This window comes from Ostrea edulis, chromosome 6 (genome assembly GCF_947568905.1).
Source record: "Ostrea edulis chromosome 6, xbOstEdul1.1, whole genome shotgun sequence".
Classification (NCBI taxonomy): domain Eukaryota; kingdom Metazoa; phylum Mollusca; class Bivalvia; order Ostreida; family Ostreidae; genus Ostrea; species Ostrea edulis.
In genome coordinates, this window is record NC_079169.1 from 78,638,837 (window position 1) to 78,656,336 (window position 17,500).

Genomic DNA, 17,500 nt, shown 5'->3' on the forward strand with positions numbered 1-17,500 from the left:
ACCACTGTGTCTAGGCGAATTTAAAATGGAGCAAAACTGGCAGCAAGTGCAGAAAGGTGAAAATAACACAGTACAAAAATAACCCTGTATACAGTAATGTAACCAATATAAAGAGTCTTTTATTAATTTAGTTAGCTGTGTAAAGTTTTACTGAATAGGGTAGAAATTTGGTTCATCTGAACTGACTTACTCTGCAGGTGCTGGGGAGGACTTGGTCTTTCTCTGCCTGACCTCAGTACCTGTGATGGTCTGTGGCCCCGAGTTGCTGGCTGGAGGGATCACCTGTCCTTCCAACTTTGCTGCACTGACCTGCTTCACTTCTTCCTTCTTCACTACAGGATTTTGTTCTGTTTTGGCTGCTTCCTTCTGGGGCTGAGGTGTCAGAGAGGCAGAGTCTGGGGTGGATTTGGCCTCCTTTTGGACAGCAGGAGGATCCACACTGCTGGAATTAGTGTTTAGGATACTGCTCTCACTTCTCCAGGCTGGGTTGTTTTCTGTTGTCAGGATCTACACCAAGGAAATGAAATTTACCGACACTAAATTACACACAGTATTATGGGGGAATAAGAAGGACTCCTCAATGAGGAACTCCCTGAACAAGGGCAAATTTTCCTCCACTGACCTTGAATGTATATATAACAATAGGAGCCCAGGTTTTTATGTGAGGTCACAAGCTTGATATTGATTTCAAAATGTAGCTTAAATCTTGCAAACGATGGCAGACTAATTATCACACGATTGAATGGGCAAAGTGTTTGACATTACAATCATGGTGTATTGACACAAATTACCTGTACATGTATATACTTACTCTTAGACATAATCTCATGTTAATCTTGTACCTGTATATACTTACTCTTAGACATAATCTCATGTTAATCTTGTACATGTATATACTTACTCTTAGACATAATCTCATGTTAATCTTGTACATGTATATACTTACTCTTAGACATAATCTCATGTTAATCTTGCTATCCATTCCTGAGTTTTTGAGAGCAAAATTCTGGTCAAGAGTCATATCAGGAGCAGACAACAAGGTCTTTAGGGGTAAAGTCAGATCACCCAATGATTCCTTTGGATTCTTCTTGTCAAAAATCTATCAAAACATGCAAAACAATAATTTCAGTCATCGTTAAATAATTTCAGCAACATTCTAAAACTTATTCCATGAAAATCTGAGGCCACTTCTTTACCATATAAACAAAGGGAATAATACACAGCATTTGCACGGTACACAATTTGCCATGGACTATTTTTAACAGTCGACCAAGCATCACACAACAAAGACTGTGAACTTTCACTCAGAGTGTCATGGTGCAACTTGACCACATCTTTTAAAACTGAGAACTGAATGTCCTCTCATTTTTGTTTTGGTCAACAAAAGTTGTCAAAAGACAACAGACAATGCAGGGAGAGATAAAATTCATGGGGGAAGAGAAGAAAGTATGACAGATTAATATTGAGTAGTTGGTCCCTTCAGTGAGTGGACCATATACAACATGTACAATGTAGTAGCTACAAATGATAATTAAATGGGCCCCCTGTAAAAAAAACTTTATTGAAACCTAATCACTCATCCAGAAAATATAGGTCAGATGTGAGCATCCTAAGATACAGTATACCCAGTTTGATTCTGTCAAGCAAAGGGTTCTCAAGTTATTGAGAGGACAGTTTATTCTTATGTCCAGTTTGACATTGACCTTTAACTCATTCAGCCCCAGCTATGTTATCTGAGATAAGCCCCAGCAGTGTATTGCAGCAGTGCCCCAGGCAAATTTTTATCAGATTCCCTGCTGCTGCTGAATGATCAGCAGACAATAGATAAATAGCCACTACTTCATTAATTATGCACATATGTTTTTGAAATTTTCAGGTTAGAAAGAAGAATAAATGCTGATTCTAATCATATAAAATTTATTATCTTACCATAAAAAGTGTTTGTTCATTTCCCAAAAGAAAACAAAAATAAACAGTTTTCACCAACAAAAATTTTCATATGTCACTGTTTATTGTCCATAAATGTTTGGAAAGTTGTCCAAATGGTAGGGTCTGAAACAGTCATTACACAGGTTCACATCACATTGTGTACATCCACTTAAAGGTTCCCGTCTAACACCAGATTTAGTACATTGTTTACATCTCCTCTTCTTTGGCATCGTGCTTGGCCAGTGGTGTTCCATCGCCTGTGCTACATTGAACTCAGGTTTGCGTTTCCTTTTAATTGAGAAATTCCCAATTAACTGATGCGCAAGCTTCATCCTAAATTCCATTTGGGTCCTGGTTCGAGTGCGGTTGTTTTTGGTCTTCAGACCATGATTTGGAGATTCGCGCATCAATATATATGCATTTACAATGCATACATCGTATAGGAAGAGGAACAGGTATTTCCACCACTTCAAACTTTTCCTGGCAATGTTATATGTGGACCTTAATTGATCAGCATGATCCACACCATTCATGTATGCATTATATTGCTTCACAGAGTTTGGGCAGGTCACATTCTTCACAGAACCATCCTTCTGCTTCCTCATGACTTCTTGGTTGCTCTGGTTCGTGTTTGTTGACAGGATGGTCAAATTTCTCTTGTCCCTCCAGACACTCACTACAAGGTTTGCCTTTTGTCTCATGATATGATCACCTTGATTTTTCAGCTTGATTTTATCAAGATCCTTGGGCATTCCTTTCCTGTTTTGTTTCACTGTTCCACAGGCAACAGTCCTCATGTCCCATAACTGTAGAAACAGATCTGGGGATGAGAAGAAGCTGTCGCAATATACATGATGACCTAAGTTCAAAATAGATGTCATCAGATCTAAGACAACTCTTCCACCTAAGTTGGCCTCTGCGACATTGTTATTCTTTCCAGTGTACACTTGGAAATCATTCATGAATCCGTTGTGTGGATCAGCACGAACCCACACTTTTATCCCACGTTTAGTAGGCTTCAGTGGTACATACTGTTTGAAGCCAAGTCTCCCTGAAAAACCAATCATGGCTTCATCAATTGATACTTCTTTATGTGGATTATATTGGGCCTTGAAATTTTCTCGAATCCCTTCCATAATTGTTCTAACATGAACAAGTTTGTCATGTCCAGGCTGGTTCCTCGGTGGATTTTGTGTTGTGTTGGCAACATGGAAGTATCGTTGAATGTTTTCAAATCTGGTCCTTGTAAATCTCTCTTCAATACATGATAAATGAAATAGTTTGTCTTTAGACCAGTACAAATCTTGTGCAGGTGCAGAAACAATACCCATAACAACTGAACAACCAAGAAATGCACGCATTCCTCAGGAGTTGTGTTGTACCATCCAGAGTTTGCTTTTGATCTGATGCAGATTTGCGCATACGAGTTTGTTTCCTCGGAAATTGTCGTATAAAACTCGTCAGTAAATAATAAATTCAGGAAGTCTAACTCCTTTTTATCGGCCTCAAGTATTTGTGTGGGTCCAGGCTGCGGTCCACAGAATGCAGGAATGTTTATATCCCGTATATTGTCTGTCCAACGATTGTAATCTGCCAATACAATCTCGTCATCATCACTACTTTCACTTTCTGACTCGGGGTCGGATTCCGACTCAATATCAGACACTTCGAGGTCTGATCCTTTTTCTAAAGCATCATCCAAATTAAGTAGATGATAAATGTAGTTGTCTTCTGCATTTTCAACGTCTTTCAATTCAAATCCCTCAAATTCTTCGCTGCTATCGTCTTGTAAAATTTCTCGCAATACGTCCGCCATTTTCGATCGATATTTTAAACACATGTACCAAATTCCTTTGTGTATAGCTATTTATATCGTATCTAAATAAAGAACACTTCACACAAAGACATCTTAACATGTCATTCATTGGTTGGGATAATCATGTGTACCCGGATTTTTCTAGTTTCGACCAATCAAAGCTTCTTTCACATACAGGTAAAACGACGAGTATAGTCATCATCGGCCAGATAGGAGGGGAAAACCAGGACGACTATAGTCGTCACTGGGTAAACAGTGCACTAAAAATAGGACGAGTATACTCGTCAGTGGGGCTGAATGAGTTAACCATGTGACCTCAAATCCGATAGGGTTCACGTACTCCTTACAATGTACCAAATTTGACGTCTGTTAAGGAAAGGGTTTTCAATATATTGAGCAGACAGCATCTTCCTACACATATGTCCAGAATGGACTGACCCTTGACCTAAAAATCAATAGAGGTCCTCTTCTACTCATAAGCAATCCACATATAAAATATCACTATGATCAAGTGAATGGTTCTCATGATATTGAGGGGACAACATGTGGTCTACCGACTAAACGACAGGTGCAAAGCAATATGTCCCTCTTCTTTGAAGGGGGGCATAATAAACAACAAGGACTTTCATTTTTATTTGCTTTCATCCAAGCAGCCACTCAGTCCTGTAAAACACTTTATATAAAAAGCCTTACAACTATGAAATCCGTTTTTATGCTTAGATGTCCAGAAGTATAGAAATCTCTAAGATGTTACTACTTTAAAAGGCTTTAGCCGCACCCCTTTGGCCAAAAATTAGTAAGGACCATAATCTTTCTTACCCTACCCGAATTTCGATGAAAATTGGCCAGACTAGAGAGTTTCTGAAAAGAAGTCAAAACTGTTCAAAAGTTAACGTCAGGCACAACAAATAGGTCACTTAAATGACCCGGGTGGCCTAATTAAATTTTGTGTAGGACTGCGTGAACCTGTGGCACTGTATTAATAAGAACATTAGACACTGACCTGAATGTCCAGCTTCTGAATCTGTGGGTTGTGGACTAAGAATCGGAAAGGTTTCTCCCACACTGGACTGTCTGTGTTAGGTTTCTCGTCTGTCTCAAAAGTCTTTGGTCCAATTGAAACAACTGCATATGGACTTGGTTCAGCTATCTGCTTCTTCAATCTCTGTATTATCAACAGCTTACCATTAAGCAATATATCTAGGTAACACTTTACAGTTTTCAAAAAATACATGTAGACATACAAATTTTAAAAGTCATCATTAAATCATCTAGACATGTCAATATCACTCTGATAAAATTTTCACTTTAAAAAGAGCATAAATGTATCTCATACCAAATCAAACACTAACCACATCATACCATTATAACGCCTTGCATTAACAAAACATAAAGGGCGAAATTAATTAACACCAGCAATCAATGAGGCCCATGGGCCACAACAATAACATGAAACTATGAATAATGAATATTGCACATTGGCTCAGTGGTTCTAGACAAACACCATATATTTAAACCCTCTCAGTTTATGTGGGAAACACTCACTAAATAACTTAATCACTTGCTAAATCTGAGACATAAATTTCCAACTAAAGCATTTTTATACATTTCATAAATTTTAAGTAGCCAAGTTTTGCTTACATTGACTTACTAACCAACTGATGGCACATCATTCAGAGTCTCTCGGTAATTATAACATTAAATTTAATTGGGTTAGTAATGTCAGGAAACATTTTCAAAGGAGAGAAGAGATGAGTACTTAACATACATGTATTAAGTTTTACAAACAAATTTCAGTTCATGATATCTCAGAGAAACTCTGGTTTTACAGTCCAAATATCTATGTCTTTCAAAAAATTGCCATTAGGCCTCTTCAAAGTAGAATGGCTGAATTTCTATGGATTCAACCCATACAGTTGGAAAATGGCCTTTTGCAAATTATGTGTCACCAACTTTGGAGTTGAATTAGATTTGTGGTGCAAATAATTTTTATGACATGCAAGCAAAAACATTCTTCTTACATCATAAAGATAAATTTTCAAGACAAATATAACATTACAGCTTTTTTTCTGATTTCATTTGAAGATCAAGGCGAGTCTTGCATTGAGATTTAAAAACTGATTAAACTTGCCTATAATGAATTTGATGTTCTTTACTTTTTTTTGTGAGTAGGCTACACAATGCCAAGAAGCATGAAATCTTCCTCTAAACTGATGCATCTCACCACACAAATGCCCCCATAACCACTAAAATAATATAGTCACTACATGTAAATTGTCAACTGGAATTTAAATATAGTGGCAAAACTCCTACAAGAGGTCAAAATGGATCAAAATTGCAGAATGAAGCTACACAGCAAGTCTCAGATTGATATGTGAAAGAGAAATGAAAATAGAAACAGAAAACCCTGAACAGATGCCGGATTATAGAGAATTCAATGTACCAATACATCCTTATAAAAAACTGTAGTAAATGATGAAGATTCGTAACAGTGTCGAAGTCTGAAGACCAATATCTCCACTAAATAGAATTCAATCAAATTGAAACTTATCTGATCCCCAACTCATCTAAAAACAACTACACACCCATGCAAACAAAACAAAAACAACAAATATTTCCAGAAACAATGCCCCCTGTGGTGCAAAACTGAAAAGGGCGATACTGTATTGGGGAATAATTTCATGGGTTGTAATTTTCGCGTATTTTAAAATTTTAGACACATTGAGAAATTGGGCCATAGTGTCAACGAGAGCACAATGCGAAGTATAAAAAACTCAGTGCTGGTTTAGTGCACTAGTGTTTCACATTCATGTCCATAATTGAGAGACGTTTTTGTTTTCACTGTATATTATAGTTTGTAATGGCACGTCAGTTGAAGTGAAAAATAAAAGCATGAGTTACGCAAACATATTAAAAGGTAATCAAGTGGTTAATCCCCGAGGCAACATTACTTATGTTCCTAGTTGTTACGCACGTGTCATTCAACTTAGAATCATGGTGTTTGGATTGCTTATACACTGATTGTTGGCTCAAAAGGAATAAGGCAGGAGTGATTAAAAGATCAATAGAATAAAATTATGATTTATTAGAGAACTAAGGTATAAAAGAAAAATACATGACGATTAAAAAAACAATTGATATACAGAACATAATTCTAGAAAGCTATACTTCTATTGTATGTGTATTTTATACTGCATGACTACGCAAAAGCTCCATATTTTTCAGGTAGTTTAAGTAAAAAATAATTACACTTCATTTTGACAAAAAATATTCACGGTTTCTTTAATTTGCGGAATTGTCTAAACTGCTAATATAGTGAAAATTTCCACCGCGATTTATTTTCCCCCTATACAATACACAATCTTTTCATTGATATTACACGTAGTGCCAAAACAATTCTGAATCAAGATATTGAGCAGACAATACACTGTATCTTCCTATGTCCAGAGTGGATTGACCCTTGACCATGTGACCTCAAAGTCAATAGGGGTCATCTATAGACACATTAGAAAGAAGCAAATTTGATGTCTGTCAAGCAAAAGATTATTAAGATAGTAAACAGACAAGACCTGGTCTATGGTCTACAGAACAATCAACAGGTGCTAAACAATACGCCCCCTCTTTTTCAGGAGGGGAGGGGCATAAAAAAAAAGCATGATAAACTTAAATTTTTACAGTTCAAGGGATGTAAAACAACTGAAAGTGATTCAAAGTTTTATTAACTCATGAACTTGTTACTATACAGACCAAAACTCCACTTAAAGTATGTCGATTCAACCTTAATCTCCACTTCAACAACTCATTACACAACTGCAGACAAAAAACTCAACCCATATCTGCAAGCTTAACATAAATAAATAAATACAACATAAAAAAACCTGGAAAACTGCAACTATGACAAAATGACTAATGGTCATAATTGGATGGAAAGAAAGGAGCAAAGGGGCAACACTAGCAATAAAGATTTTTTTAAAAACAAAAATAACCTTTCTTTATTTTCACTATATGTTTCATCTCTTACTGGAAAGGGATGTCGTCCTAAATTAAACAAAGTACCACTACATGTAAAATCATATCTACTCCCAAATGAGATACTAAAGTTCCAATATTTTTAAAATAATTCAAAACACAAAATACATACCTGTATCTATAAAGGGACAACAAATGGATATACACAACAGGTTAATTCTGATCAGAAAAAAAATCACCCGACCCTTAATGTGCTCAATATAAAGCTAAAGTGGAACAATAAAATTTACTGTAAACCTTTAAAATGTTCTCAAATATAGCAATCAGTCATCTGTCTTTTTGGAAAAAAAAGCTGGTTTAGTTTAGCACTATAACAACACAACACAGAACAGAAACTCTGATATTGATATCAATGCAACAATCTGGTGATCTCTAAAAATATTTTTGAAAATGCTTCTCAAAATTTTAATAGCTTCATCAATTCAAGAAATCTCACAGTATATCATTTCATTCAAACTTATAAACAAAAATACAAATGGAAATTTTACAATCAATGAAATGATACAAAATACCAATGAATTGAAATATTTTTTGAATTCAAACATTTGAGAAAGCATACCCCTTTGCATTTCATCTGGAAACAAAATAATACATGTGCATGATATTGTAATAAAAATCTAAATGCTAATAGAATGTATATAAACTAACAGAAATGTGGCTCAAAAGAGAGCAAGATCTGCAAAAATATGTGAAAGCAGAAAACTTTTACTTGGACATTGAATAATAAGACTTTGTGTATATTCTGTACATAGTATGAAATCAAAGCATGATATTAGCAATTAATTCTCTGTAAATCACCTAGTAATATGCATGTTTTGAGATGCATCCACCACTGTAATTTCATCACATAAAGTGTAATTTCCATTTGAAGAATTCTTGCTACTCAGAATGGTACAATAGGAATCTATTAACAAGTAGGTGGGACAATATATAATATATCTATTGGTAAATACTTATATAAAAGAAGAAATTTGTCATACCCATCTGAATTTGGTTGAAATCGAATTTGACCATGCAGTTACATATAGACAAGCATGATGAAATATTAACTACGAAAAAATATCATGACTTATTGATAAATATCTCCTTCTTTGGCATTTAGGTGTTTATTATGTCAATTTTTGTATTCCCATCATTACACCTTATAATTTACACAGAATGGGATTTTCATAATTTTCACTACCCGCTTCTATGACCACCCACAGGATTACTCTTACAAACACAGACCCACTAAATGCCTCAATCTACATCATAGTGGAGCTGGGATCTCGAAACTTGCATACTGATGAGCTACAGAATCTACTAAAGAAGAAATAAACATTCTACATACTAGTAATCACTTCAAACTCTAGAGAGAATGGAATATGAATTTAAAACTAAATGAATGTACTAATTTAAGGCCACTCTTTTTCATTCTGAACAATGCCGAAAAACTACCTACTAGGACAAGGGAAAACAATGTTTTTAATTCTCATTATACATGTAATTATATTAGATACGATTCAATTGAACTGAAACTAAATACACTACACGACTCTACAGTTTGCGATTCAACCAGTACTTTATCTTTTTATCATATAATTTCCTCATTTTACGATTATAATTTTTAGTTCAATGTAGCATAATTCAATATTGTTTAAATTTCAAATCTTATGCAAGTATTCATAACTAATCAAATTAGTAAATTTGAGATATATTAGAGTTAGTCCCCACAATTCAATAGCAATACATGTTACTTTCTCCAACCAATTAGTAAACTACATGACACATCAGAGTGACCCATCGATCTCAGAATGAGGCTGTAAGTGCAAGAAGATGGTATCATGTGAAGAATTAACACCACAAAACCAATTCATCACACGGTGCTTTGCGATATCAAAGTGGTTTTTATAATATGTGGTTATGGTAAATACATGAAAAACAATGAAGACAATTTGAAATTTTCAAAAAATAACGATTTATAATGCTGAAATATATCATTTGATTTATTCTATTAAATAGAATATCTCAATTTCTATTTACATTCACTCCTTTCTTCCCTTAACATTCTTAATGAAACTGAAAATTAATATCCCGTAAACTTTCAACTTTTAAAATAAAGAGTGTATGAAATTCAATACATTTGACCCTATGAGTACTATAGCATGGGTTTATTATCCAAATGTAATTATGTAAATACAAGAATTGTCTATCAGTTTTTGTAAGTATATATGAGATGATACCCCCCCCCCCCCCCGATTCTCTTCACACCGTCGTATATTTCAGGGAGCGCTAACGTGTTCCATTCCATAGAGACTTGCGGTATACCGTATCAAATGAACCACGATAAAGGTGGAAAACGATACATTTGTTATACACCTTGAAATATGAATGTCCTCAGAAATAGGACCCCATAGGAAATAAGCAAGATTTATAAATTGCTTACATGGGTTATCCTAGGCAAAGATTGATTTAAAGTATATAATTTATATTGTCTGTGATAAGACCTGGTACTGTCATAAGCATGTATTTTGATAATGATGTCGTTGGTGGCTCTAGCTGTGATAATATCTGGAGTGTACGTTATTGTGTACATTGATAGCAATGTGCCAAAAATTCATTTGTGATCCCCAATTGACATTTTTAACATATTTTACAATGTAATATATATATATATATACACGATTAAGATTTGTGATTTATCTGATGCTTTGCCTGAATAAACATAATATTCATAGAACAAAGTTAACATGTTTTGTACTTTATTAAATTATTTCCAGCGAACTTTTTCTTTAACTGGCAGAGCAGATTATAATGATGATGATGACTTGAGAATCGCACTGAATGCAAACTCACACTACAAACAGCTACACACTGTATATATCTTATTGGCTAAAAGGGTGTATAAGTAAAGTGTGTACTTCATTTACCTTAGAATTCTGTAGAATACAATACAGAGAGAGATCATGAAAAGTTTGATTCAAAACTATAATAAATCAAGATATCACTGCAGTTGTTTACAACTTTATAGTATATGTCTCATAAAAAGCAATCACTTTACACAACACAGTAATCATTGAATCATTTTAGCAGGATTCATATCCCTTTGGTAGTGCGAATTCATGGTCGTACTGAAATAGGAAAGTCTATTCACCCATAATAATACATAGAAGAAGCACTCAATCATGATAGCACCAAATGGTGCATGGGCTCTGATTGTGCTAAATTTTGAATATAAATGAATTCAAAATACATACACATACAGTATATTCTATTTGACTATATTTACATAGCAGGGATAGGCATTAACAGGTGTCTCATTGCCCAGGATCACACAAGTAGAAATGCATGCCTAATACATTGTTGCCTGATCGAGCAAGTGAATATTCCTCATTTTCATATTCTGCATGTCACATGAACTATTGAATTGTTTGCCTATTTCAAATAAAACGTACAAAAAGCAAAGCTGCTTTCTATATGAATCTGTTCATCATTATACTCAGTCTGATGTACTGTAAAATGTGCAATGTTCCAGTGTGTTAGTCAGTCAGTATTTGGATTAATCATGCCTGCCAAATTTTTGTTAATTGGTTCGAAACTTTTCCAAAAGGTCTCACTACTATAACATAGAGAATGGCATTTCAGAGAATCTAATAAAATCATACGGAATGGCTATATGAAAAGTCTGCATTATTAACTATGAACTACAACAAAGTCAGAATTAGTTGTAAATATCACTGTCACATCTTCACGTGCACTTAAATGGCAGCCTATTACATGTACATAAAACATACGCGAGATTGAAATAAAAGACAATCTCAGACAAGCTTTTCATTACACCGACCCACAGTGTAAATAAGTCCAAACCCTTCTTAACTTATTGATAAGTCCTGAAATCTAATCTCCCTAACTGAGGCAATAGTGTCGACTCTGTAGCCCCACAGGAATCCTATGCTAGCTTTTCAATATCCCTTCCCGTGGTTTATATATGCATAAAAGAGTATCTATATATATATCTCTTGCAGTTTGTAAACCATAAAATTTTTACGGATAGACAGAGACAAAAAGACAGAATAAAAACAGAATATGTCTCCTGATCTTAGATCTCAGATGTATAAAAAGAAAACAGGCTAACGAGTTGTGGAAATCAGACTTTCACGGATTGTATTATACAAACATTACATTACTCTAACAATATTTTGAGATCATGTTTAGATAATCATAAAATTAGTCTTCTTATATATATATCTTTCAAAATGGGTTCTGGCAATCTAAAATTGTGTTCAGACAGGGAAATTTCAAACTCCACTTGCTCGATGGACAAGTACATAATAAAGGTAATGTCTATCCCTGTAAAGTACTCTGAATAAAATCAAAATTCTCAGTTTTAAAATCAGGCCTTACTAGACAAATAAAAGAAGGTTCTAAATCTAAGTCGACCATCCAAACCCCAGTACAACAATCCTAAAGCATACTGTCATATGTAATGAAACTGAGACAATGTCAGATATACATCGCTTGTAAAACACTTTGTTCCCAAGCATGGCAACATCAAAGAAAAATGGATCTTTAATGATTTCTATTGTCACATGTCTTAAGCTTGTCTTTTCAGTTGACCAAATCTTGTATAATTCAAAACTCATGACCACGATCATCTTTGCTAGCCAAGGGTGACACTCCATGGTGTTTTGATCTCTTTTCAAAATTTTTAAGAAAAGAGAAACACCATGCAGCGTCACCTGTGCCTAGTGAAGATGGACCAAGATTAAAGTTGCAGGCAGATAAAGAGACAAATAACCCAATACAAATAATCATCTGATCTTGGGGCACAAAAAAATTGATGTACATACGAGTCCTAAAGAGAATAAAAATCAATATCTATGAAATTATAGGAAAATAATTGTCATTGCTAAGGTAATAGTAATAGCAATGCATTAGCATCCAATGACTGTAAATCTAACTTATGAACCTAACACACATTAAATGTCGAACGTCCAACACACTGGTACTTTTTAAATGTCTAACGTCCAACACACAGGTACTTACAGGCAAGTCTTTGGCTGAATCCAAGTTGACCATTAGGACACAGGTTGACAGTTCTGAAGAGGCATCTATCTGTTTCATAGCCTACAAAGAATAAAATTTTAAGTTCGTTTACTACTGATATTATATGAAATTCCACATATCAAACATAGTTTTCATCTGATCAATAATAAAACTCAGTGGACAATCACTTCTATAGAGATCACAAATTTCTTTTTTCTGGTGATTTTGTTATAATATTTAGATAAATTCACCTGTTGATTGTAAATCATTCATTTAAACACCAAAAAATCACTAAAACAGCAAATGTGCTTGTTACATGCACCACATGAGAAATCCTGTAGATGCACTCTGACTGTTAGGTGAGTATAGGGGGTCAGAAAAGTACAGTATGATGATGAGGGGAAATATATCGATTATCAAAATAGCACACTACACTTAAATATATTAATGTATGATTGAAATTTTCAGGCTGTGATCAGTATGTACAATTATTGTACATTAACATTTACATTTGGTATCTGGAATCAAAAATCTCATCTCAAAAATTTCACTGAAGAAAATTTTCAATTATAGAACAGATATTGTAAATGCCAAGTTGCATGGTAGGGCCTAGCCAAGTGAACTCTGTTGGCCTAAATAAATTTAAAAAAAATAACCTAGGGGTTTGAATTGAAAAGGAAGGATAACTCTATACTGAGTTATCCTTGTATTGTCTGTACTGACAATAGAAAAGCACCTGTACACAAACTACATGTCAATTAACCTCTGTTAAATCAGTATAGACAATTAAAAACACAATTAAACCTAATCAAATTTAGAGTTATCTAAATTGCCTTAAAAACTATCTTATACTTAAGACAAACTGGAAAATGTGGTCAATGAATTTGCAATATTCAAGTTCATCTCAATTTCCCAAGTTAAATGGGTATTGTTGACCTATAAAATTGACCATGCTTGGCATTGCATACCAGGTATCCAACAGGGAGAAACATGTGGTTTTCTATACAGCATGTCATAACCGAAAAAGTGAGTAAAATTGTCTTAATGACCACATTAGATGAATAGGATAAATGTATGTACATGTATACATATATGCAAGAAGTATAATTTTGATCATCAGGCAGGTTCATTTATTTAAAATCAGAATGATAAATGACAAAAATTGCACATCTTTTCTCTTCCAAACATGAACGAGTGAAACTTGATATGACATATCTTATATTATTTGAAAAATAATAATTCTAGTAAGCGAATGCTACATGTAGGTATATAATTTCTCCATATCATGTTACATACTAAACCTATATGTACATGTAGCTATCTAATGAAGTCATGATAAAATGTTCATGAACTGTGAAAACTGGAGAAAGGTGTCATGTTCTCTGTGTAAAATAAAACTGGAGAATGTTTGCATGCCCTCACCAAAGATGACATGCTCAATGTAATATGCCCACCAAGCAAGTTCATCAAAATCTAATTTACACAAGGAAGAAATATTTCAAAAGTTGTTTTAATAAGTGGATTCCTCTACTGAATTCCATACCTGCAAATGGATTAATATCAACACAAGCTAACTCTTAAAAACTTTAATTACAGTATCTTTACTTTTAACTGGAAGAACCAACAAATATCTTGCCATGAAAAGTTCAACATTTTATCCTCTCAATTTGACTAAGCATAAGAGACAGGAACCAGTCCAAATACTGAAGTTACTTGAAGAGTTTTGTCCCTTTTTTTGTAAACTATTATCAATCATTGCACATATACATTTATTTAAAAAAAAAATACATATACAATGTACATGTACATCCTTTACATTACAAAGACCATAAATATGTACATATATATATATATATATATATATAATTATTTATACAGTAATACAAATAAGTATAGGTTCACTAATGGCGTAATTTGGCTCTTTATTGTTAAATTGCATTAATACATTGTATTCAAAGAAATATTAAACCGAGTTGAATTTTCTGTAAAATCATAATTATGACAAAATTATAACTTATCATACATTCAAAACAAACCTTTACAGCATCCCTATGATAGAAATTTAATCCTCCCTGCATATGCAATTGGTGAACCCAAGTTTTTCTTCTATCAAACTTCGCAATTTTTCAATTAGATTACAATACCAACTGGTCAACAGAAACCTCCAACCCTTTAACATTTTCTCAATTGCCTGCATCTGTGCATGTGTGTGTATGTGGGAAAATGTTGTGGACACTATATACAGAGTACTATTTCGGATATTAGTCTGAAACTTGTTACAATAATAAATCACAATGCATGATGTCTAGTAGGACTGATATTGGCCCTGTAGTTCTTTTGAAGACTAAAGTTGAAAATGTGAAAAGAATACAGACAATGGACAACTTCAATCAGAAAAGTTCACTGAGTTTTCAGTTCAGATGAGTCAAAACCATTGAAAACTGGAAAAATATAAAATTGAAAGGGAGAAAATCAATGAACATGCACACTTCTGTTAGAAAGTGTCTAAAAGCAAATAATCAAAGCTTCAAAATTGAAAAAAATTCACTGGTACTTACCATATATTTAAATTTTAAGTAAAGAAAACAAGAGAAAACAACATGTAATATATAATATGTCACAGCGATACCTACAGAGCTGAGTTGAGGGGGCTCTGGAAATAAATTCTAATTCACTAGTTAGAAACATGGGCCTATGAACCTTATTTTGTAAATTGTCAATGTATTTTAATACATGTACTCATATAATAAATTGCAGCATATACAATAATATCCATCTATAGGTGACTTGAGATAGTGTGAATTTTGATCTCTCAATTTGAAAGTTCTAGATCTCTTGAAGTGAAGTCTTAAGCTCAAGGTTTCAATTTTTCCTCTATTAAGCAATGCATTTACTCTTGAACTCTCTTGATCTCTTGAAGTAAAATTCCTATTTTATTACATTTCATTCTTAAAAACTTGGAAATATTGTTTATGGAGCTGCCAATCAAGATATTCCATGTGAAATTTACCTGGAAAATTTAAATAGCTTGGGCATAACATGGGCGGTATGTACTGTTAATTGAGTGTTTAATACATGTGGCCCTTCCCTGGTGATATCCTACCTGGTCAGTGAAGGCGTTAATTAGGCAATTAAGATAATGAATAAGTTAGCACTGAATAAGGTGTGAAACATGGACATTAGTTTCGATACTATAACTTTGAAATGTGAAAGTGAAACTAAGAATTTTGAGAAGATAACGAAGAGGAGTGTCAACTTTGGCTATCATAAAATTAAAATCAAAATCAGATTTTGTCACAACGTCATTATGGAAAGTATCATTCAACAACTTCTCACACAAGTACTGAGTAGCAACACCAAGCCATCTATCAGTATTCAAGATTTGAAATATATTGTTCAGATTGCCAATTTCTGGATTAAGTCAATATAAAAAGCTATAATTTGAGTTATTATTTATCCTTATAGTCCTCTATATTCTAGCTGTTTATGGAGAATTACAAGTTATGGGAGATAAGGAATGAGGATATATTGCAGCTATTCTCTACTTGTTAGCTAATGATTAAAGACAGAGAAAGTTTCAGTTGTCTTAATCATACGAAGCTAAGAGAACAGTGATGATGTCTACTGTATCCACTGTTACAGTACATTTGAGTTTTCTTAACAATTTGAATGACCTTCCAAACATGGAATCCAAAATGTGCAGCAGAATGTGTTAGAGCTTTGTGGACTAATACAACACTTATCATGCAAATTAGCAACAGCTGTTCACATCTATAAGAGAGACCCATGGGCCTTAACAGTCACCTGAGTATCTACATTTTTCACTCTTTAGAAATATTTGTCTTACCTATGCATTTTTTATACTTCTCCACTTTTATACTTTGTACTAGATGATAGATATATTGGTATAACGATCAGACACAACTGATGATTCAGAATTCTTTGATAATAAGTGAGAATTATCACATCACAACAGATGAAATTTTCCATTTTAGTTCTAAAAGGCAAATTATGTTTTCAAAGAGGGTCCATATTGCTCATTACAGATAATCATGCAAACAGTTTGTCTGCTTGATGTCCAGGAGAAGAGATTTTCTAAAATATATTGCATTTTCAACATATGATCAAGTAAGCCCCATTCTGGGACCTGAACCCAGGGATCACAAAATTCACATTGCTCATCATAATCATACAAACAGTTTGCCTCCTTGATGCCCAGAAGTAAACTAAGAAGTTTTTCTAATATAAAAAAACATATTTTCAAAATGACAAACATTGCCCTACCCTGGGACTTGGTCCCTGAACCCAGAGGCCAAGAATTTCATAATTTCACCCAGGGGCCAAGAATTTCACAATTTCATAGAAGGCTCATTACTTATTATAATTATGTAAACAGTTTTACTGCTTCATGTCCAGGAGTACAGAAGATTTTTGAGGACTGCATTAATTTTAATGCTTCATAGATATACATGTACTGATGCTTTTAGTGAAAATATGTGCTTTGAAATATTTATATTACACATCCTAGTAACAGAGTTCTCATTTGAGCATTCGATACTCGGACATTCGATAGAGTACCCAGTTAAACAGGTACTTGTTGACATCCCTAGTATATAATTAATTTTATACTATTATAGCATTAAACAAATGACACTATGTACATCATGCCTGAACATATGAACTTTGCAATTATAATAAAAG

The 17,500-nt window shown here is 33.9% G+C and overlaps 1 protein-coding gene and 1 long non-coding RNA gene across 6 annotated transcripts in view; one reads left to right on the top strand and one right to left on the bottom strand.

Annotated features, from left to right (window-relative positions):
* The window catches only part of LOC125683187 (extended synaptotagmin-2-like), a 48,004-nt gene that overhangs the window by 7,633 nt on the left and 22,871 nt on the right, over positions 1–17,500 (bottom strand). For 3 of the 5 annotated variants that reach the window (XR_007372811.2, XM_048924039.2, XM_048924037.2), the window contains 4 exons: positions 12,800–12,880; positions 4,749–4,910; positions 947–1,099; positions 191–507 (listed from right to left, as the gene is read on the bottom strand). Coding sequence is in view for 4 of the 5 variants with exons in the window: in XM_048924039.2 (XP_048779996.1) it covers positions 191–507; positions 947–1,099; positions 4,749–4,910; positions 12,800–12,880 (713 nt within the window). In the remaining variant the exon portion in view is untranslated. The remainder of the gene's footprint in view (positions 1–190; positions 508–946; positions 1,100–4,748; positions 4,911–12,799; positions 12,881–17,500) is intronic. The other 2 variants (XM_056140893.1, XM_048924038.2) reach the window with 1 other exon arrangement.
* Positions 14,904–17,500, top strand: part of LOC130046978 (uncharacterized) — a 7,884-nt gene continuing 5,287 nt past the window's right edge. The window contains exon 1 of the long non-coding RNA XR_008796060.1: positions 14,904–17,500. This exon is cut by the window's right edge and continues 3,595 nt beyond it. This is a non-coding gene — a long non-coding RNA (uncharacterized LOC130046978).